This window comes from Oncorhynchus clarkii, chromosome 16 (assembly GCF_045791955.1).
Source record: "Oncorhynchus clarkii lewisi isolate Uvic-CL-2024 chromosome 16, UVic_Ocla_1.0, whole genome shotgun sequence".
Lineage (NCBI taxonomy): Eukaryota > Metazoa > Chordata > Actinopteri > Salmoniformes > Salmonidae > Oncorhynchus > Oncorhynchus clarkii.
Genome location: NC_092162.1, coordinates 74,171,773 through 74,194,066, shown reverse-complemented (window position 1 = coordinate 74,194,066; position 22,294 = coordinate 74,171,773). Strand labels below are relative to the sequence as shown.

Genomic DNA, 22,294 nt, shown 5'->3' with positions numbered 1-22,294 from the left:
TGAATTCCCTGAACCAGTGAAAAACCATGTGAATTCCCTGAACCAGTGAAAAACCATGTGAATTCCCTGAACCAGTGAAAAACCATGTGAATTCCCTGAACCAGTGAAAAACCATGTGAATTCCCTTCATCAGTGAAAAACAAGGCCACGACAAGCAACAAGCAGTGGTTAGACACCATGCCGGCTCAATGAGAAACCAAGATGGCGGTGTGCCTGTAACCGTCCGATGGAGAAACAGAGGTGAGGACTGAATGAGCAGGTGGTTTGGAACAGTTAGAACACATGGAATGGAGAGAGGAAATAAAGACCCCGGAACCAACTGGAATGAAGAGCGATACAGAAAAATGGAACAGAAAATAAAGACCCCGGAACCAACTGGAATGAAGAGCGATGCAGAAAAATGGGTACAAAGGAAATCTGACAAATGCACAATCTTCAATAGAATAAAGGAGAAGGTGGAGAAAGGTTCAGGAAAGAGGTCCGTCATTTCACACCTCAGACTGCAGAGGGAGGGGGGGGGCAGGCCAGAGAGGGAGGGGGGGGGGGGTGACAGGCCAGAAAGGGAGGGGGGGGTGACAGGCCAGAGAGGGAGGGGTGACAGATGGTATGAGAGCAGAGAAGAGTTGTGGTTATCCCAAATGTCCCCCTATATAGTGCACTACTTTAAACCAGGGCCCATCGGCCGTCTCAGTTGGCGAAGGTCTGGCGCACGGCGTTGGCGATGTGTTTGGCGCTGATGCCGTACAGGTCCAGGAGCTCCTGAGGTTTTCCACTCCGGGGTATACGGTTCACCGCCAGGCGCGTCACCATGATACCAGGCTCCTCCCCCACCGCAGACAGCACCGCCTCCCCAAGACCACCTGGTGACAGAGGTAGAGGGGGTTAGAACACAGGGCCCCCCCGAGGGCCCCTCCGAGGGGCCTCCCCAAGACCACCTGGTGTAGAGGGGGGTTAGAACACAGAGCCCCTCCGAGGGGCCTCCCCCAAGACCACCTGGTGACAGAGGTAGAGGGGGGTTAGAACACAGGGCACCTCCGAGGGCCCCTCCGAGGGGCCTCCCCAAGACCACCTGGTGTAGAGGGGGGTTAGAACACAGAGCCCCTCCGAGGGGCCTCCCCCAAGACCACCTGGTGACAGAGGTAGAGGGGGTTTAGAACACAGAGCCCCTCCGAGGGCCCCTCCGAGGGGCCTCCCCAAGGCCACCTGGCGACGAGGGGGGTTAGAACACAGAGCCCCTCCGAGGGGCCTCCCCAAGGCCACCTGGTGACGAGGGGGGTTAGAACACAGAGCCCCTCCGAGGGGCCACGGTGAAAGACAAACAGACGTACCCTCTCTGTAGTGGTCCTCCACGGTGATGATTCTCCCTCCGGTGGCGCGGGCGCTCGACACGATGGTGGCGGCATCCAGGGGCTTGATGGTGAACGGGTCAATCACACGGATGTTCACTCCTACACACACACACACACACACACACACTAATGAGCCGTAATTCTTCCTCATCAAGTAGCATGTATTGTATCACTACAGTGATGTCGTGAACTACTTGGGCTTCAGAAAGAGCTGACCCATCAGAAACCAGTTAGTGGAAGAAAATAAAGTCTGAATTTGGATTGTAGTAAAAAACTAAGAAACTGCATTGAGACGACAACAACAACTGACTAGAATCAATATGTAACATCTCAGCTCTGGCTGTTGGACATTTAAGGAGTAAAAGGTCAGTTTAGGTTGACTCCAGGCCACCAGGGGGCCGTGGTGTAATTCCCTGCCAGGCCACCAGGGGGCAGTGGTGTAATTCCCTGCCAGGCCACCAGGGGGCAGTGGTGTAATTCCCTGCCAGGCCACCAGGGGGCAGTGGTGTAATTCCCTGCCAGGCCACCAGGGGGCAGTGGTGTAATTCCCTGCCAGGCCACCAGGGGGCAGTGGTGTAATTCCCTGCCAGGCCACCAGGAGAAGCTCTTACCCTCGCTGGCAAGCTGGTCAGCAGCAGTCAGAGCTTCATGCAGAGTCACTCCAGCTCCAATCACCGTCACCTGGTCGCTGTCCGACTGACGCAGCACCTTGGCCACACCCACCTCAAACTTCTCCTTGGGGTCGTAGATCACCTTTAGTTCTGGTCTGGTGATGCGGAGGAAACAGATTCCCTGGAACACACACAAGGCTTAGTTCACACTGCTCGCTTCCCCCCCCGTCCCACCCGCTTTGGGAAAACTAGGTTCTGACCTTGGTGTTAGCAGCCAGCTCCACAGACCTCTCGGTGGAAACACCGTCACTGGGGTAAAACAGAGTGCATGTTGGGATAGCGCGAAACATGGCAATGTCTTCCAATGCCATCTGGGAGGGGCCATCCTCACCTGAGGACAGGAAGTAACGCAACAGGCATCAGTAAACATGAATATACACTAAACTCACATGCAGATGATCTGATATACCGGACCAACATTGAAAAATCAATAACCTCTGTTAAAAATATTCAGAAGACTCAAAAATGTAAGTGGGAAAAATGAAATCATGGGAATCGGAATCAGTCGTCCCTCTACAGCAATCTTTTAAGGGGACCACAAAACAATACTCAGAGTGATTAGTGACAATTAAATTCATTCCATTAATTAATATTAAATCTTACAGGCAGAAGAAACCTCTAGAACCTAAGGTTTTAGTATTTATGTTCAGTAACACCATGTACACCCCCTGAAGACATTAAAGTATATTATAGGGGCATCCCGGGTGGTGCTGTGGTCTAAGGCACTGCATCGGTTCGAGGCCAGGCTCTGTCGCAGCCAGCCGCGACCGGGGCACAATTGGCCCAGGGGCTCGGGACGGTTTGGCTGGCAGGGATGTCCTCGTCTCATCGTGCTCTAGCGACTCCTGTGGCGGGCCGGGCGCAGTGCACGCTGACACGGTCGCCAGGTGTTACGGTGTTTCCTCCAACACATTGGTGCGGCTGGCTTCCGGGTTAAGTGGGCATTGTGTCAAGAAGCAGTGCGACTAGGTTGGGTTGTGTTTCGGAAGACGCATGGCTCTAGACCGTCACCTCTCCAGAGTCCTTATGGGAGATGCAGTGATGAGACAAGACTAACTACCAATTGGATACCACAAAATTGGGGAGAATAAATATAAGTTTATAACAGAATATATGGGCTAATAAAACTCAGAATAAAAAGTCCGGCTTGACGCCTTCCGGCTTGACAATTGATTTTCAGTGGAGAGACCACGTGCCCCCGCACCCCCCCTTTAGTGGAAAGAGACCACGCGCCCCGCACCCCCCACTTTAGTGGAGAGAGACCACGCGCCCCCGCACCCCCACTTTAGTGGAGAGACCACGCGCCCCCGCACCCCCACTTTAGTGGAGAGAGACCACGCGCCCCGCACCCCCACTTTAGTGGAGAGAGACCACGCGCCCCGCACCCCCACTTTAGTGGAGAGAGACCACGCGCCCCGCACCCCCACTTTAGTGGAGAGAGACCACGCGCCCCGCACCCCCACTTTAGTGGAGAGAGACCACGCGCCCCGCACCCCCACTTTAGTGGAGAGAGACCACGCCCTGTGGGGGGAAAATGGGTGAGATGAGACAGTACTGACCGATAGAGACGCCACAGTGTGACCCCGCCAGGTTGATGTTAGACTCTGAGACAGCGGCCATTCTGATATGGTCGTAAGCCCGGGACAGGAAGGCAGCGAAGGTGCTGGCGAACGCCACCGTGCGGTCCCGTGTGGCACAGCCGATCGCCACGCTCACCTACACAGAAAATAGATTAAAATATAAATATATATATTTTCTAATTACAATGCAAAAAATTATAAATTATCCACCATATATATATATATATAAATAAATAAGGTGGATAATTTATCATTTTTTGCATTGTAATTCCAGAAAATGTCAATATATCTGACAATAAAAGTGGAAGGATAAATGTTAAATAGTTGGCCAGACGACCAGGGTGACCTGGACAGACGACCAGGGTGACCTGGACAGACGACCAGGGTGACCTGGACAGACGACCAGGGTGAGTACCGTGCTGACCAGCTGGCAGGGGTCTCAACACTACAATACCGACATGTTTCAAGCAGACCACCATAGATCCTGCAACTTAACGCCAACGTTAACAATCTAACTGACTATCGCTCCGTAACACTTGCATCTGTAACCACAAAAGGTCATGACTCACGTCGACCCCCCCCCACATCACCCCTGACCCACTCCAATTCACCCCAGCAGAAGACTTCCGCCTCGGGAGGCTGTAAATATTTGTCTTGGGCCCTCAGATCCTCTATAAGTCCTACAGCTGCACCATTGAGAGCATCTGGACTGGCTGCGTCACTGCTTGGCCTCCCTGCCATCCAGGACCTCTATACCAGGCTGTGTTAAAGGAATGTTAAAGAGCCATGTTGTTTTCTACTTCCTGTATATAACCATGTTATTTTCTACTCCCTGTATAGAGCCATGTTATTTTCTACTCCCTGTATAGAGCCATGTTATTTTCTACTTCCTGTATATAGCCATGTTATTTTCTACTCCCTGTATAGAGCCATGTTATTTTCTACTTCCTGTATAGAGCCGTGTTATTTTATACTCCCTGTATAGAGCCGTGTTATTTTCTACTCCCTGTATAGAGCCATGTTATTTTCTACTTCCTGTATATAGCCATGTTATTTTCTACTCCCTGTATATAGCCATGTTATTTTCTACTCCCTGTATATAGCCATGTTATTTTCTACTCCCTGTATAGAGCCATGTTATTTTATACTTCCTGTATATAGCCATGTTATTTTCTACTCCCTGTATATAGCCATGTTATTTTCTACTTCCTGTATATAGCCATGTTATTTTCTACTTCCTGTATATAGCCATGTTATTTTATACTCCCTGTATAGAGCCATGTTATTTTATACTTCCTGTATATAGCCATGTTATTTTATACTTCCTGTATAGAGCCATGTTATTTTCTACTTCCTGTATATAGCCATGTTATTTTCTACTTCCTGTATATAGCCATGTTATTTTCTACTCCCTGTATAGAGCCATGTTATTTTCTACTTCCTGTATATAGCCATGTTATTTTCTACTCCCTGTATAGAGCCATGTTATTTTCTACTTCCTGTATAGAGCCATGTTATGTTCTACTCCCTGTATAGAGCCATGTTATTTTCTACTTCCTGTATAGGGCCATGTTATTTTCTACTCCCTATGCAGTGCCTTGCGAAAGTATTCGGCCCCCTTGAACTTTGCGACCTTTTGCCACATTTCAGGCTTCAAACATAAAGATATAAAACTGTATTTTTTTGTGAAGAATCAACAACAAGTGGGACACAATCATGAAGTGGAACGACATTTATTGGATATTTCAAACTTTAACAAATCAAACTGAAAAATTGGGCGTGCAAAATTATTCAGCCCCCTTAAGTTAATACTTTGTAGCGCCACCTTTTGCTGCGATTACAGCTGTAAGTCGCTTGGGGTATGTCTCTATCAGTTTTGCACATCGAGAGACTGACATTTTTTCCCATTCCTCCTTGCAAAACAGCTCGAGCTCAGTGAGGTTGGATGGAGAGCATTTGTGAACAGCAGTTTTCAGTTCTTTCCACAGATTCTCGATTGGATTCAGGTCTGGACTTTGACTTGGCCATTCTAACACCTGGATATGTTTATTTTTGAACCATTCCATTGTAGATTTTGCTTTATGTTTTGGATCATTGTCTTGTTGGAAGACAAATCTCCGTCCCAGTCTCAGGTCTTTTGCAGACTCCATCAGGTTCTTCCAGAATGGTCCTGTATTTGGCTCCATCCATCTTCCCATCAATTTTAACCATCTTCCCTGTCCCTGCTGAAGAAAAGCAGGCCCAAACCATGATGCTGCCACCACCATGTTTGACAGTGGGGATGGTGTGTTCAGCTGTGTTGCTTTTACGCCAAACATAACGTTTTGCATTGTTGCCAAAAAGTTCCATTTTGGTTTCATCTGACCAGAGCACCTTCTTCCACATGTTTGGTGTGTCTCCCAGGTGGCTTGTGGCAAACTTTAAATGACACTTTTTATGGATATCTTTAAGAAATGGCTTTCTTCTTGCCACTCTTCCATAAAGGCCAGATTTGTGCAATATACGACTGATTGTTGTCCTATGGACAGAGTCTCCCACCTCAGCTGTAGATCTCTGCAGTTCTTCCAGAGTGATCATGGGCCTCTTGGATGCATCTCTGATCAGTCTTCTCCTTGTATGAGCTGAAAGTTTAGAGGGACGGCCAAGTCTTGGTAGATTTGCAGTGGTCTGATACTCCTTCCATTTCAATATTATCGCTTGCAGTGCTCCTTGGGATGTTTAAAGCTTGGGAAATCTTTTTGTATCCAAATCCGGCTTTAAACTTCTTCACAACAGTATCTCGGACCTGCCTGGTGTGTTCCTTGTTCTTCATTATGCTCTCTGCGCTTTTAACGGACCTCTGAGACTATCACAGTGCAGATGCATTTATACGGAGACTTGATTACACACAGGTGGATTGTATTTATCATCATTAGTCATTTAGGTCAACATTGGATCATTCAGAGATCCTCACTGAACTTCTGGAGAGAGTTTGCTGCACTGAAAGTAAAGGGGCTGAATAATTTTGCACGCCCAATTTTTCAGTTTTTGATTTGTTAAAAAAGTTTGAAATATCCAATAAATGTCGTTCCACTTCATGATTGTGTCCCACTTGTTGTTGATTCTTCACAAAAAAATACAGTTTTATATCTTTATGTTTGAAGCCTGAAATGTGGCAAAAGGTCGCAAAGTTCAAGGGGGCCGAATACTTTCGCAAGGCACTGTATATAGCCATGTTATTTTCTACTCCCTGTATAGAGCCATGTTATTTTCTACTTCCTGTATAGAGCCATGTTATTTTATGCGTCCTGTATATAGCCATGTTATTTTCTACTCCCTGTATATAGCCATGTTATTTTCTACTCCCTGTATATAGCCATGTTATTTTCTACTCCCTGTATATAGCCATGTTATTTTCTACTTCCTGTATAGAGCCATGTTATTTTCTACTCCCTGTATAGAGCCATGTTATTTTATGCTTCCTGTATAGAGCCATGTTATTTTCATACTCCTTGTATAGAGCCATGTTATTTTCTACTCCCTGTATAGAGCCATGTTATTTTCTACTTCCTGTATAGAGCCATGTTATTTTATACTTCCTGTATTAGTTAGTCTACACCGGTGGTCTAAGAAGAACATGCCAAATTAAACGTGATCATTCTGACAGCAGAACCAATATTATGGGGCCTGAAGATCCAATCAGGACATGTGGGTACTTTTGAGAAGGCCTTCGGGGTATGCAAGTCCAGTTTAGTCCTTGTCTTTACACCCTCTCCCCCTCATCATGTTCAGGGTAGACCACATTATCATACACCCTCTCCCCCTCACCATGTTCTGTTCAGCGATGAAGCACTCTACGAAGCGTTCAGGGTAGGCCTTGTGGAACATCTCAGAGAAGGTAGAGTTCTTCATGTCAGCGTCCAGAGCCACCACCCTCGGACTGGACTGACCCAGTTTAGCCAGGGCCACGCCGTACGCCTTACGAGTAGCCACCTGGGGAGGAGAGAAAGGTAGACAGGAAGTGTTACCCAGGAGCCTACGGCTAAACATGTCAGAGGGGTCGTGTCCCTGATATTGTAGGCAGGTGAGAGGTCAGCTGTGTGTGTGTGTACCTTGTCTCCGATCTTGTAATTGGGAGGGCTAGGCAGGGTGATTGGTGAGAGGTCAGCGGGAGCAGTATCTTCGTTAGGTAGCTCGGGGCAGATGGTCTTGTTGGGGTTCTGAATCTGAGACTCTAAGTCTTTAATGGCCTCCTCGGCCCGGTCCTTGGGCATGGGCTTCCCATGCCAGTTATCCGTGTTCTCTATGCCTGGAGGAGGGAGATGGGTCAACAGGTCATTTACCGCATCAGGGAAATGTTTATATTATTTATCTAGACTGTTATATTATCTAGTAAACTCACTAGAGACCATTATATTATCTAGTAAACTATCTACACTATCTAGAGATCATTAGACTGTTATATTATCTAGTAAACTCACTAGAGATCATTAGACTGTTATATTAACTAGTAAACTCACTAGAGACCATTAGACTGTTATATTATCTAGTAAACTCACTAGAGATCATTAGACTGTTATATTATCTAGTAAACTCACTAGAGACCATTAGACTGTTATATTAACTAGTAAACTCACTAGAGATCATTAGACTGTTATATTATCTAGTAAACTATCTACACTATCTAGAGATCATTAGACTGTTATATTATCCAGTAAACTATCTACACCAGGGGTGTCAAACTCAAATACCCAGTGGGCCAAAATGTAAAACCTGAACAAAGTCACGGGCCAACATTGAACAAATTAACCTTTTAATATGGACCCAAACAAGTTTTGCTTTAACATTGAATATGGAACAAGCATCGCTTATTACCATACAATATATAATTTAATAGTGGAGACATGCAAAATCGAATTTCAAATGAAAAAACACAATGGCATTCATTTATTAAATAAATAAAATTTAAATAAAAATTGTATGCCTCTTTTCTATTTGCAGCCTTCTGATTTAAATACCAAAATAAACTTTTTCCACTGGCTAATAATTTTACAAATAAAATAATAAATCAATCAACCATTCAAGCCCATGCCTTGTAGCAAGAAAAAGTGCATAAAAAAAACGTTAATTATTGCACACTGGTCTAATCTGATATGCCCAAGCCAGATACCTGGCATCTCTTCTTGGATGCTAGTTCATCAATGTCTGGGCTCAAGCTCTGAGCTGAAGAAATCCTCAGTATCGAGCGAAGATGTTCATCAGTCAGACGTCTCCTGTGAGTTGTTTTGGTCATCTTCATCGAGGAGAAAAGTTGCTCGCATAGATAAGTGCTGCCGAACATGGAGAGCATCTGAGCAGCTTGGGTGCGGAGCTGAGGCATTGTGTCAGGGATGAACCGTGGAAACTGTGCGGCGCCCACAGCATCATACTTTGACTTCAGCGTGTCGTTGCACTGGAGTTCAATCAGCTCCATTTGGATGTTGGTTGGTGCATTTTCCACATCAACTGCGAAGGGATTACTAAGCAGTTCAAACTTGCATTTCTGGGCATCGAAGTCGGCAAATCGCCGGCTAAACTCAGCGGCGAGAACACTGAGTTTTTCAGCAAACTGTGCGCATGGGAACACGGCGGTAGAGATCTGCGCTTTTATGGATTGGCAGCAGGGAAAATGGCAAGGGTTTCCTTGCAGCATCTGATTCTCCCACAGGCACAGTTTAGTTTTGAAGGCCCTCACTGCAGCGTACATGTCTGTGATGATGCGCCCCCGCCCCTGAAGCTGCAGGTTCAGCGCATCGAGATGGCTCGAGATGTCACAGAGAAAGGCCAGCTCACACAGGAACTTTTGCTCCCGGAGCTCTGCTGTATCCTTCCCTTTGGTTTCCAGGAATTGACATATTTCCTCACGCAGCTCGAAACATCTGTTCAGTACTTTTCCTCTGCTTAGCCATCTCACCTCTGTGTGATACGGCACGTCTGCGTATTCCGAACCACACTCCTCCAGAAAAGATTTAAACTGCCGGTGATTTAGACCTTTGGCTCTTATACAGTTAACTACCTGTGTTACTGTGGTCATAACATGTTCCATCTTTAGGGCTTTGGCACACAGTGCTTCCTGATGTATGATGCAGTGGTAAACAGTTAGCTCACCTGCACAGTTCTCTTCCCGCATCTTCTCCCGAACCATACCCACCAGTCCACTCTTTTTACCGCACATCGCTGGCGCACCATCTGTCGTTAATCCAACGAGTTTATCCCACGGCAGCTTTATTTCAGTTACACATTTGGAAACCTCCTCAAAGATTTCCTTTCCTGTGGTTGTGCCATGCATTGATTTGAATCCTAATAGCTCCTCCGTAACACACAGATTTGAGTCCACTCCACGGATGAAGACTGACAGCTGAGCAGTATCAGATGCGTCGCAGCTCTCATCCACAGCGAGGGAGAACGCAACAAAATCTTTTCCCTTTTCCATCAGCTGGTCATACAGATTGGTGGCAAGATCACATGTGCGATCAGCTACTGTGTTCCTGCTCAGGCTCACGTTTGAAAATGCTTGTTTTTTTCTCTGGGCATACGAGGTCACAAACCTTCATCATGCACTTTTTCATGAACTCTCCCTCATTAAAGGGCCGGGCTGATTTTGCGATCTCTGCTGCCACTATATAACTAGCCTTTACAGCAGCCTCGCTTTGTGATGTGGCTTTTTTAAACATATTCTGTTGTGAAACCAAACTTCTTTTCATCTCCTCTACTTTCTGGCTCCTTTGAGTCATGTCCAGGTCCTTGTATTTGTCATGGTGTTTCGTTTCATAGTGTCGTCTAATGTTGTACTCCTTACTTACAGCCACGTTGACTCCACAAACAAGACAAACAGGTTTGTCTTTTACATATGTAAACAGATATTCTGCCTCCCACTTGTCCAGAAAGTTCCTGTTTTCTGCCTTTCTTTTCGCCATTTTTGGGAATGGTTAGACAGTTGTAGCGTCTATGTTGCTATGACTACTGTCACAGAGGAGAGAGCGTTTCTGGGTCCTGTCCTGATTGGCGCGCGAAAACAGCAGAGCATTATGGGATTCGTAGTATTAGTGGTGAATGCGCTGTATAATACCGGCGGGCCAGCTCTAGTAGTAATTTGGTATTGTCTCGCGGGCCAAATATAATTACCCCGCGGACCAAATTTGGCCCACGGGCCAGAGTTTGACACCCATGATCTACACTATCTAGAGACCATTAGACTGTTATATTATCTAGTAAACTCACTAGAGATCATTAGACTGTTATATTATCTAGTAAACTCACTAGAGACCATTAGACTGTTATATTATCTAGTAAACTATCTACACTATCTAGAGACCATTATATTATCTAGTAAACTGACTATCTAGAGATCATTAGACTGTTGCAACCAGAGCCATCAGTCTAAATACAACCTGTGGAATTGCAGTATTGGGTGTATTCATTAGCACAACATTGCAAAAACATTCTTCAAAATGAAAACTATAATTTCTTATTGGACAAGTTCAGGTTAGTCCCTTGTGGGTTTTGGCCCGTTTACTTCCTGGTTTAATACGCCCCTCCCATCTCCATCTACCTTTGAGTCCTCTGCCCTTGAAGGTCTTGGCGACGATCATAGTGGGTTTCCCCTTCACCTGCTGGGCCTGCCACAGAGCTTTACACAGCTCCTCAACGTCATGACCATCCACCACATACGTGTTCCACCTGGATAAGGAGAAAGACCGGGTTAGACACGCAACAGGCCGACCCTGGACGAAAAGAGAAAAACGATGGTAGGAGGAGATTTGGGACGAGGAACCAGATGAGAGATGTGAGGAAGAGCTATAAAGAAGAAGACCGGTGGAGGGGTACCGACCCGAACAAGAAGAGAGCAAGAGGTGCAAGAGAGGAACGAAGGAGAAGAGGGAAGGGGTACCGACCCGAACGCTTCGCAGCGTCTACGGTAGACGTCCATGTCGTGTTTGAGAGGAGCAGCTTCACTCTGTCCCAGGCGGTTAGCGTCGATAACAGCCACCAGGTTATCCAGGTTGTAGTGGGAACCAAACGCCATGGCTTCCCAGACAGCCCCCTCAGAGCACTCCCCATCACCCATCATGCAGTACACACGGTAACTAGGGACACATAAAAAAATGGAAATATAACTATTGTAAACTACAAGGTAACTTTGGGCGCTCTGCTCTACAACACATTTCCTTCTCATAGAACGCATGATGTCACAGGCAGAGCGAGAGACCGTGCTGAGAGAGTACGCTTTTATCTGTGTTAAAGCAACCAACAAGGCCTTCCAGTACATTCTGCTGAACACAAGGCAGTTTGAAACTGTTAACACCCGGTCGGAGTGACCTTTGAACTTCCCGGAACATCACTGCATGGGTGAGAGGTGCATTGTGGGATATCGTTACGGCGCCGGAGGATGTGCGTCTGTTGTACCTGGACTTGTCGAAGTGTTTCCCGGTGTAGGCCATCCCGCAGGCGGCCCCAAGCCCCTGTCCCAGAGACCCCGTTGCCACGTCAACAAACTCCAGTTTCTGCAGAACAGTTGAAGTTAGTCAAACCTGGGCCATGTTCATTAGGGCATGAAAACGCTTCAAAACATTGTTTCTTAGTGACAAGTCCAGGTAGTCTCTCTCCCGTTTATCAGTTCTGTTTTGAGCCTAACGAAAAACTCTTCAATGGGGTTAAAGGTCACATACAGTTATGGGGTCAGGGGTTACGGGTTACTTACGGGTGTGGGGTGACCCTCCAGGTCAGAGTCTATCTTCCTAAGGTTAATCAGGTCAGCCTCCTTCACAAAGCCCGCCTCTGCCCAGGCAGCGTACAGGATTGGTGCAGCATGACCCTGGAGGAAAACAGCACAAGACTCAGAGGGTGCTTGGGAAATGTAGTGCAATTGAAAGAACAGACATGTGAACTGCGTGTGCGTAGAGCGTATAGCCGCCCGACAAAAAATATTGGTCGACTGATCTATCGACCAAACGATTTTAAAACACATTTTTCCATATATATATATATATATATATATATATATATATATATATATATATATATATATATATATATATATATATATATATATATATATATATATATATATATATATATATATATATATATATATATATATATATTTTTTTTTTTAAATGACTTTCATACAGCATAGCAAAGACTAAAAACAGCAGAATGTGATATTGTTTATGAAACTCAAACAAGCAGGATCTGTCTTATTCCAATAGAGATGACTTATAAAGCCAGGCACATTTAACAGGCTATTGATTATAGACCTAATTAAGTTGTAGTATCCTCTCAATTTTCTTAAGACAACTAAGTCCTGGGCTGTTTTCTCGTCTCCTAAAACGCTGTTGCTGCCTCCGCCACATTGTTCTCAACACCAATAGGCTGGTTAACTTTGCTATTATGCACACAGCAACGTGGCCGTGGAAAAAGGCACCAGTTCAACAGCGTACAGACGGGTCCTAGTCGAGTGTGAACGCAGCCTCACCTTGGAAAGTACGAAGCGGTCGTTGCACTGGTTGCGTGGGTCGGTGGCTTTGTAACGCATCGTGTGGAAGAACAGCACGGACATGAGCTCTGCGGCACTGCAACATGTGGTGGGGTGACTGGAAACAGGGTGAGATCAAGAGAGGATGAGGAGAGGGACGAGCGAGAGAGAAGGGGACGGGGGAGAGAGGGACGAGCCCGGCAGAGAAGGGGGAGAGAGGGAGGGACGAGCCCGGCAGAGAGAGAGAGGGGACAGGGGGAGAGAGGGAGGGACGAGCCCGGCAGAGAGAGAGAGAGGGGACAGGGGGAGAGAGGGAGGGACGAGCCCGGCAGAGAGAGAGGGGACAGGGGGAGAGGGAGAGACGAGCCCGGCAGAGCGAGAGAGAAGGGACAGGCATTGAGAGGCATTGAGGCAGGTTGTCAGTAACAGTTGACTTCAAAAGCAGCTGTTAAATTGGGAACCCACTCACATGCATGTTACCCAGTCACATTCTGAGGATCTGTATTAAAATGTTCACAGTTACACAAAAATAAAAACCAAACCATTAAAAGACAGTTCATAAGGAAATGATTCAATTGAAAACCCATTAGGCCTTAGATCTATGGATTTCAAAGAGACAGGGAACAACATCTGACACCTCCGTGGCATTGAGTTGATCAGGCTGTTGATTGTGGAATGTTGTCCCACTCTTCTATTGGACTGGAACATCCGGTCCGACACTTCAATCCAGAGCATCCCACACATGCTCAAATGGTGACATGTCTGGTGAGTATGCAGGCCATGGAAGACCTGGTACATGTTCAGCATCCAGGAATTGTGTTTAGATCCTTGCGACATGGGGCTGTGCATTATCATGCTGAAACGTGAGGTAATGGCGGCGGACGAATGGCACAAAAATTGATCTCGGGATCTCATCGCGGTCTCTCCATTCAAATTGCCATCAATGAAATTGTGTTTGTAGCTTATGCCTGCCTATACCCCCACCATCACGGGGTACAAAGTTGACATCAGCAAACTGCTCGCCCACACGACGTCTGTCCGGTAGTCGAAACCGGATTCATCTGTGAAGAGCAGACTTCTCCAGCGTGCCAGTGGCCGTCGAAGGTGAGCATTTGTTCACTGAAGTCAGTTACGACACCGAACTGCAGTCAGGTCAAGACCCTGGTCAGGACGACGAGCACACAGATGACAGTTTGTGCAGTAATTCTTCAGCTGAGCAAACCCAGTTTAAATCAGCAGTCCATGTGTCTGGTCTCAAACCATCCCGCAGGTGAAGAAGCCGGATGTGGAGGACCTGGGCTGGCGTGGTTACACGTGGTCTGCATTTGTGATGATTTTAGATTTACTGTCAAATTCTCTAAAACTACGCTGTGGCGGCTTATGGTAGAGAAAATAACATTTAATGATATGCAACAGCTCTGGTGAACATTCCTGCAGTCCAACTCCCTCAAAACATCTGTGGAATCATGCGTTTCAAAAACTGCACATTTTAAGAGCGTCTTTTCATGCTTCCCGGCACAAGGTGCACCTGTGTAAGGATCATTCTGTTTAATCAGCTTCTCGATATGCCACACCTGTCAGGTGGATGGATTATCTTGGCAAAGGAGAAATGTTCACTAACAGGGATGTTAGTTTTGTGCAAAAAAAAATATATATATATATATTTTCAGGGATCTTTTAATTTCAGCTCATGAAACACTTTACATGTTACGTCTATATTTTTTGTTTAGTATAGTTTCTCTCTTCCCCCCCCCCCCCCCCTCGCACAACCCAACTCTGTTTCGCTTTGACTGCTTTACAAGCTTTAGAGTTGCAATATTTTATCCACTGGAGGTTTCCTGTACAATGTGGGCGATGCTGAACTACTTGGCTGGAAGAAGAGCCTGGTTGGTTGGCATTGAACATATATATTTTTTGCATGTCTTGCATTCTCTAGCCATCAAGCTGTCCACATAATCAAGGACATAATTGCAGGTACAGTCAGCTGACTGCCAGCAATGCTTTGCTAATCTCAAATGTATAAAACTAGAAATTATAATGATATCTGCAGGAATATGTAGGCTTTTCCAAACATCTGGTTGATGGGACACATCCTCACTCAAAAAGACCCTCTGGACCAAATGAAGGAGACGACACTAAAAGAAACAGGTAACTACTGAATACTGTAGCCAACACCAAACCACTTTCCGAAACAGTCCTTAAACTCAATGGTCTCCCTTCGGTCAGGTGATCAGTGCCTCCCAGGGGTCTCAGAAACAGTCATTAAACTCAATGGTCTCCCTTCGGTCAGGTGATCAGTGCCTCCCAGGGGTCTCGGAAACAGTCATTAAACTCAATGGTCTCCCTTCGGTCAGGTGATCAGTGCCTCCCAGGGGTCTCGGAAACAGTCATTAAACTCAATGATCTCCCTTCGGTCAGGTGATCAGTGCCTCCCAGGGGTCTCAGAAACAGTCCTTAAACTCAATGGTCTCCCTTCGGTCAGGTGATCAGTGCCTCCCAGGGGTTTCAGCTTTTTTTAAAAACAGGCAACAATATGTTGTCATGAAAAGCACTATAAAAACTTAATACCTAATGATTCACCCTTCAGGGGGCGGCAGGTTGGTTCAAGCGTTGGACTTGTAACCGAAAAGTCGCAAGATTGAATCCCCGAGCTGACAAGGTAAAAATCTGTCTTTCTGCCCCTGAACAAGGCAGTTAACCCACCGTTCCCTGGTAGGCCGTTATTGTAAATAAGAATTTGTTCTCAACTGACTTGCCTGGTTAAATAAAGGTACAATTAAAAAAAAATAGGCTTTGGAATGGGCCTACCACTGACAAATGTACGTTGGAGAAGCCTATTAGACCATAGCCTTGCCACGTAATTTCCCCAGCGTTGCAAATAACACTGCTCTGTGACGTGTGTGTGTGTGTGTGTGAGGCCTGTTAAAGCGATTGGAATCACGAGACTTCACTTAAGCATCTACTGTCTATTCATTTCTGCCAGGCTCCCTCAGTCCTCTGCAGCACTGGGTGTATTGTTGGTGAATGTGAACATGGTTCTCTCTGCTCCATCTCCATCAGTTTCTTGTTCTAGATATCAGGTTCTCTCTCCTCCATATCCATTAGTTCTCCTGTCGTTGACACGAGGACCTTTTAGAACGTTGCGTGCAAGAGCCTGTTGAATCAACCAATCAGAGCGTCGCTTAGACAAATTACTTAAAAGGAGAAGCAGCCGTCCTGAATTGGTTAAATCTGGAATATCCACCCCCGAGGACCTGGTGTTCAGAGAATCCTGAATTGGTTAAATCTGGAATATCCACCCCCGAGGACCTGGTGTTCAGAGAATCCTGAATTGGTTAAATCTGGAATATCCACCCCCGAGGACCTGGTGTCCCTGGCCGAGCTCAAAAAGGTAAAACCGATGAACAGGTTGAGACAATTAGTTGTTTCATGTAAGGAATCGTGGTCTACTTCAAAAACACACAATCCACTGTCTGCTGTTGTAGTTGTGCGGTTGCCAGTTTGTCTTAAATTGTTTTTTAAATTCCAGCCCGTCCCCGCAGGAGGCCTTGTCTGATGCCAGGAGATCACTGTAAATAAGAAGGTTCGTAATTGACTAGCCTGGCTAAATAAAATTGGTCAAAAGTACACTAGATAGGGAATAGGGTGTCATTTGAAACAAACAGTAGTAGCCATCTAATTTAACAAAACTCTTAGAACCACAGCATGTCATCATTAAAACTACAACAGCATGTCATCATTAGGACTACAACAGCAGGTCATCATTAAGACTACAACAGCAGGTCATCATTAAGACTACAACAGCAGGTCATCATTAAGACTACAACAGCATGTCATCATTAAGACTACAACAGCATGTCATCATTAAGACTACAACAGCATGTCATCATTAAGACTACAACAGCATGTCATCATTAGGACTACAACAGCATGTCATCATTAAAACCACAACAGCATGTCATCATTAAAACCAACAGCATGTCATCATTAAAACCAACAGCATGTCATCATTAAAACCAACAGCATGTCATCATTAAAACCAACAGCATGTCATCATTAAAACCAACAGCATGTCATCATTAAAACCAACAGCATGTCATCATTAAAACCAACAGCATGTCATCATTAAAACCAACAGCATGTCATCATTAAAACCAACAGCATGTCATCATTAAAACCAACAGCATGTCATCATTAAAACCAACAGCATGTCATCATTAAGACCACAACAGCATGTCATCATTAAGACCACAACAGCATGTCATCATTAAGACCAACAGCATGTCATCATTAAGACCAACAGCATGTCATCATTAAAACCAACAGCATGTCATCATTAAAACCAACAGCATGTCATCATTAAAACCAACAGCATGTCATCATTAAAACCAACAGCATGTCATCATTAAGACTACAACAGCATGTCATCATTAAGAGTACAACAGCATGTCATCATTAAGACTACAACAGCATGTAATCATTAAGACTACAACAGCATGTCATCATTAAGACTACAACAGCATGTCATCAGACTACAACAGCATGTCATCAGACTACAACAGCATGTCATCAGACTACAACAGCATGTCATCAGACTACAACAGCATGTCATCAGACTACAACAGCATGTCATCAGACTACAACAGCATGTCATCAGACTACAACAGCATGTCATCAGACTACAACAGCATGTCAGACTACAACAGCATGTCATCAGACTACAACAGCATGTCATCATCAAGACTACAACAGCATGTCATCATCAAGACTACAACAGCATGTCATCATTAAGACTACAACAGCATGTCATCATTAAGACTACAACAGCATGTCATCATTAAGACTACAACAGCATGTCATCATTAAAACTACAACAGCATGTCATCATTAAAACTACAACAGCATGTCATCATTAGGACTACAACAGCATGTCATCATTAGGACTACAACAGCATGTCATCGTTAAGACTACAACAGCATGTCATCATTAAAACCACAACAGCATGTCATCATTAAAACCACAACAGCATGTCATCGTTAAAACTACAACAGCATGTCATCGTTAAAACTACAACAGCATGTCATCGTTAAAACTACAACAGCATGTCATCGTTAAAACTACAACAGCATGTCATCGTTAAAACTACAACAGCATGTCATCGTTAAAACTACAACAGCATGTCATCGTTAAAACTACAACAGCATGTCATCGTTAAAACTACAACAGCATGTCATCGTTAAGACTACAACAGCATGTCATCATTAAAACCAACAGCATGTCATCATTAAGACTACAACAGCATGTCATCATTAAGACTACAACAGCATGTCATCATTAAGACTACAACAGCATGTCATCGTTAAAACTACAACAGCATGTCATCATTAAGACTACAACAGCATGTCATCATTAAGACTACAACAGCATGTCATCATTAAGACTACAACAGCATGTCATCATTAAGACTACAACAGCATGTCATCATTAAGACTACCACACCATGCTGTTCAACCATTTACCTCCAAGCAGATCTTCCAGTGACTGAAACCTGCTGAAATTAACAAGTTTAGACAAAGTTCCCATTTATTATCACCCCTTTTAAATTAAAAAAAATAAATATCATATTTTGAGCGTTTAGGTTAGGTCTAAAGCGGTTTTGATTTTCAGCGCACACAATCCAAAGAGCTATAGTAAGTATCAAGTCTTCAGCCACCGTGATCCTACAGTATGAGAATGGGTTAGTCTAGTGAGTTATGACCAGGCCTGAAATACCCCTGCTTGTTCTGATAGACTGAAATAAACCAGATCAACCAGGGAAGGTTATTAGTTTCTCTGTGAGCAACTGACTGAAAACCAGGAAGTTATCAATAACCAGTAGGTCTCCGTGATTCAAACGTGTTCCCTTTCCTGGACAATGTATTAAGTCTTGGGCGATATACTGGGATATTTAAACATTGTTTTATTGAAACTTTAACTAAGCATACCTTATGATTTAATACCATCTTTTGTATTATAAATTATAAATTATTTGTGGGTGCTATGCCACTGCTTATAGGTAACTCTAAAATGTGTTAAATAAATATATCCAGGTCTGGGCTCCAGCTAAGCATTTGGTTTGCTAACTTGCTAGTAGCTAAGTGGCTAAATCAAGCTTCTTTGATACAACAAAGACAAATCAAGTCTCTCCTGGATCAAGAGCCATGTTGCCTCTTTTTTTTTTAAGAAAGAGTAGCCCTTGTGCACACCACGTGAATTCATGACAGTAAGGAGGAAGTTGTACAAGGAAATAGTCTGTTATAAACTCAGGAGCCAAGTAGGCCTCCTTTATGGTTCCTCCAACTGTTAGCCTGTGGGTGACTTGGCTGCCACAACTTGAAATAAAAAATTTAAAAAATGTGCCTAAAAGTTGTGCACTAGACTACATAGGGAATAGGGTGCAGTTTGGGACAACCCACATTAGTACAGCGACCCTTTCTTCTCCACCCCAGACACTTTCCAAAGGTCATGTTGAGAAAGAACTGCTTCTATGGTGTGGCAATAAACCTCAGAAAAATCAAATAAAATCGATTTGTCTGAAATATTGCCCCGTTTTGCACAATAGTTTAATAACGTTTAATACACAGTAGTTGTGCAATGAGAGGCGAACCCTCTGCCCCGTCTTCATTCAGGTCAATGTCCCTATTGTCCTGCGGGTTAAAACTGGAGCAGCAGAGACGGGCCATGACGATGCACATTTAACGTTTGAAGCGAGTTTGTGCGAGTCAAAGGGCATTTCTACACACACACACCCCTCAACACGTCACTAGGAGGTGATCTGAACGGTGTGTCTGCAGCTTTAAACTAAAGACTGGAAGCAAGTGACTTAACGTTGCTAAAAATATATATATTTATATAATAAATATAATAATAAATATTCAACACGGGTATGATGCCAGTTATAAATCTAGATTATAGTTTATCAAAATGTACTAACATTAAAATAACCGAGTGCATCGACATTTACCGTCATTCAAACGATGTCCGTTTAGTTTGTAATGAATCACTGACGCAGATTCCTAGTTAGCAATGCTATCTACTTTAGTTACCCAGGTAATGTAGTACACCCCACGTTAAAATACCACTAGAATACTTCTTAAAAACCAAAAATAACACCTGAAGGGAACCGGTCTATTTATCGAACTAAAACCAACGATAAACCCGCCTGCGTGGAAATAATCCACACGTGTAACACCGGTCCAGAAAGACACGGTTCAATGTCATCTAGTTTAAACTACTTACATTACTCAACATTCAAAACCCTATTTCTGATCACTTTAATCTAAATAAAGAACCGTACCCGGAGTTGGAGGCGCATGTTGCCTTGACCGAGTTGATCCGTAACTTGTTAGCGATGTCTTTCAGGCCCTGCAGTGTCTTCTCGTCCGGTTTATGGTAGCTCGCCATGGTGGAGGCACGGTAACGGAGCGGACACCGGCTGGGAAATAACTAACACGGCTATTTGAAGAGCTGCACAGCTTCTCCCCGGGTGTCGGTTGAAGATAAATGGATTAAACCAGTGTATCAACCGTGCGAGCTACCAGAGGACTGAATGAACGGTGGAACCGGAGGAGAAACGACGTAAACGAAGAGAGGAAACGGAAGAGAGAGGCGTCTTTATGTGCACTCTCCGCGGACACGCCCACTGGAGTCACCCATTGGAGGAAAACAGGTCGCGCAACTTGTGGAGGCATTCGTTTTGCCAGACACGGCTTGCAACCTGAGACAGTAGGCCAGACACTAGGCCAGACACTAGGCCAGACACTGGTTGTAACCTGAGAGACACCAGGCCAGACCCGGATTGTAACCTGAGAGACACCAGGCCAGACACGATTTGTAACCTGAGAGACACAAGGCCAGACTCTGGGCCAGACTCTAGGCCAGACACCAGGCCAATCAACCAGTGATTCAAGTGTCATGTTTCAATGTCACGTGCACAAGAACAGTGAAATGCCTTTCTTGCAATCTCTGAATGAGCGTTTCCCAAACTCGGTCCTCCTGAGGGGTGCACGTTTGGGTTTTTGCCCTGACACTACACAGCTGATTCAAATAATCAAAGCGTGATGATTAGTTTATTATTTGAATTGTTAGGTCAAAAACCCAAACGTGCACCCCTTGGAGTCCAGAGGACCGAGTTTGGGAAACCTGCTCTTAACCCAACAATGCAGTAATGCCCTCTAGCAACACAACCGACGCGTGCGCAACTATGGGGCAAAACATACTGGCTAGTTTAGAGTGTTTTGTTGGTGACAACATGTAAACTATATTTTGTCTCCAATGTATATTAAAAACAGAAATACATTTGCACAAATCAAATCGTATTTGTCACATGCACCCAATACAACAGGTATATAGACCTTACAGTGAGATGCTTACGAGCCCTAAACCAACAACGCAGTTCCAGAAAAATACCTACAAAAAAAGTCACAAGTAATTAAAGAGCAGCGGTAAAATAACAACAGAGAGGCTATGGGTACAGATTCAATGTGCGGGGGGGGCACCGGTTAGTCGCGGTAATATGTACATGTAGGTAGAGTTATTATTAACGTGACTATGAATAGATAATAACAGTAGCCGCAGTTTAAGGGGGTTAGCAGCCATTTGATGATCTGTTCAGGAGTCTTATGGCTTCGGGGTAGAAGCTGTTTAGAAGCCTCTTGGACCTAGACTTTTATTATTTATTTAACCTTTCACTAGGCAACTTGGCGCTCCGGTACCGCGTCGGTTGTGTGTCGCTAGACGACCCCCTCTATGGATTACCGCATTGTTGGGTTAAGAGCAGGGATTCAAGCTCTTCAAATACCCGTTGCTATTTATTTACCAACCGGTCTCCAATACTTTACCATAGTCCACAATGTGCTCCTTTGTCTTGCTCACGTTGAGGGACAGGTTGTTGTCCTGGCACCACACTGCCAGGTCTCTGATCTCCCTATAGACTGTCTCGTCCTTCTCAGTGATCAGGCTGACACTGTTGTGTCATCGGCAAATTTAACACAATGAACAATTGTGAAATACATTGTTACACAGGAAATTGGCCAGGGTTAACAAGTGTTCATTTTCTTGGTGTTACATTTGAAGTGTTAAGAGGTGTTGTTTTTACACCCTCTGTGCTAATATAAGTCCCAGGTGAGAGTACAGAGGTTGGGCGGTGGCACTGAGCAATG

At 44.8% G+C, this 22,294-nt stretch overlaps 1 protein-coding gene across 1 annotated transcript; it reads right to left on the bottom strand.

Moving 5' to 3' along the window:
• Positions 1 to 392: 392 nt before the first annotated feature.
• LOC139369012 (transketolase-like) lies at positions 393 to 20,725 on the bottom strand. Its single transcript, XM_071108579.1, has 13 exons — positions 20,431 to 20,725; positions 13,094 to 13,211; positions 12,320 to 12,433; positions 12,025 to 12,122; positions 11,514 to 11,705; positions 11,171 to 11,298; positions 7,692 to 7,888; positions 7,408 to 7,572; positions 3,580 to 3,736; positions 2,221 to 2,351; positions 1,961 to 2,141; positions 1,329 to 1,448; positions 393 to 860 (listed from the first exon to the last, which is right to left on the bottom strand). Exons 1-13 carry the CDS (start codon positions 20,535 to 20,537, stop codon positions 688 to 690), a joined length of 1,881 nt encoding a protein of 626 aa, XP_070964680.1. The 5' UTR covers positions 20,538 to 20,725; the 3' UTR covers positions 393 to 687.
• Positions 20,726 to 22,294: the final 1,569 nt, after the last annotated feature.

Bases quoted from the DNA above. Each gene is read 5' to 3' on its own strand.
- LOC139369012 (XM_071108579.1), bottom strand. From the start codon at position 20,537: ATGGCGAGCTACCATAAACCGGACGAGAAGACACTGCAGGGCCTGAAA. The intron at 12,123-12,319 runs GTAAGTAACCCG...ACTGTTCTGCAG, and splicing joins TGGAGGGTCACCCCACACCC to AAACTGGAGTTTGTTGACGT. The intron at 1,449-1,960 runs GTAAGAGCTTCT...GTGTGTGTGTAG, and splicing joins TGACCAGCTTGCCAGCGAGG to GAGTGAACATCCGTGTGATT.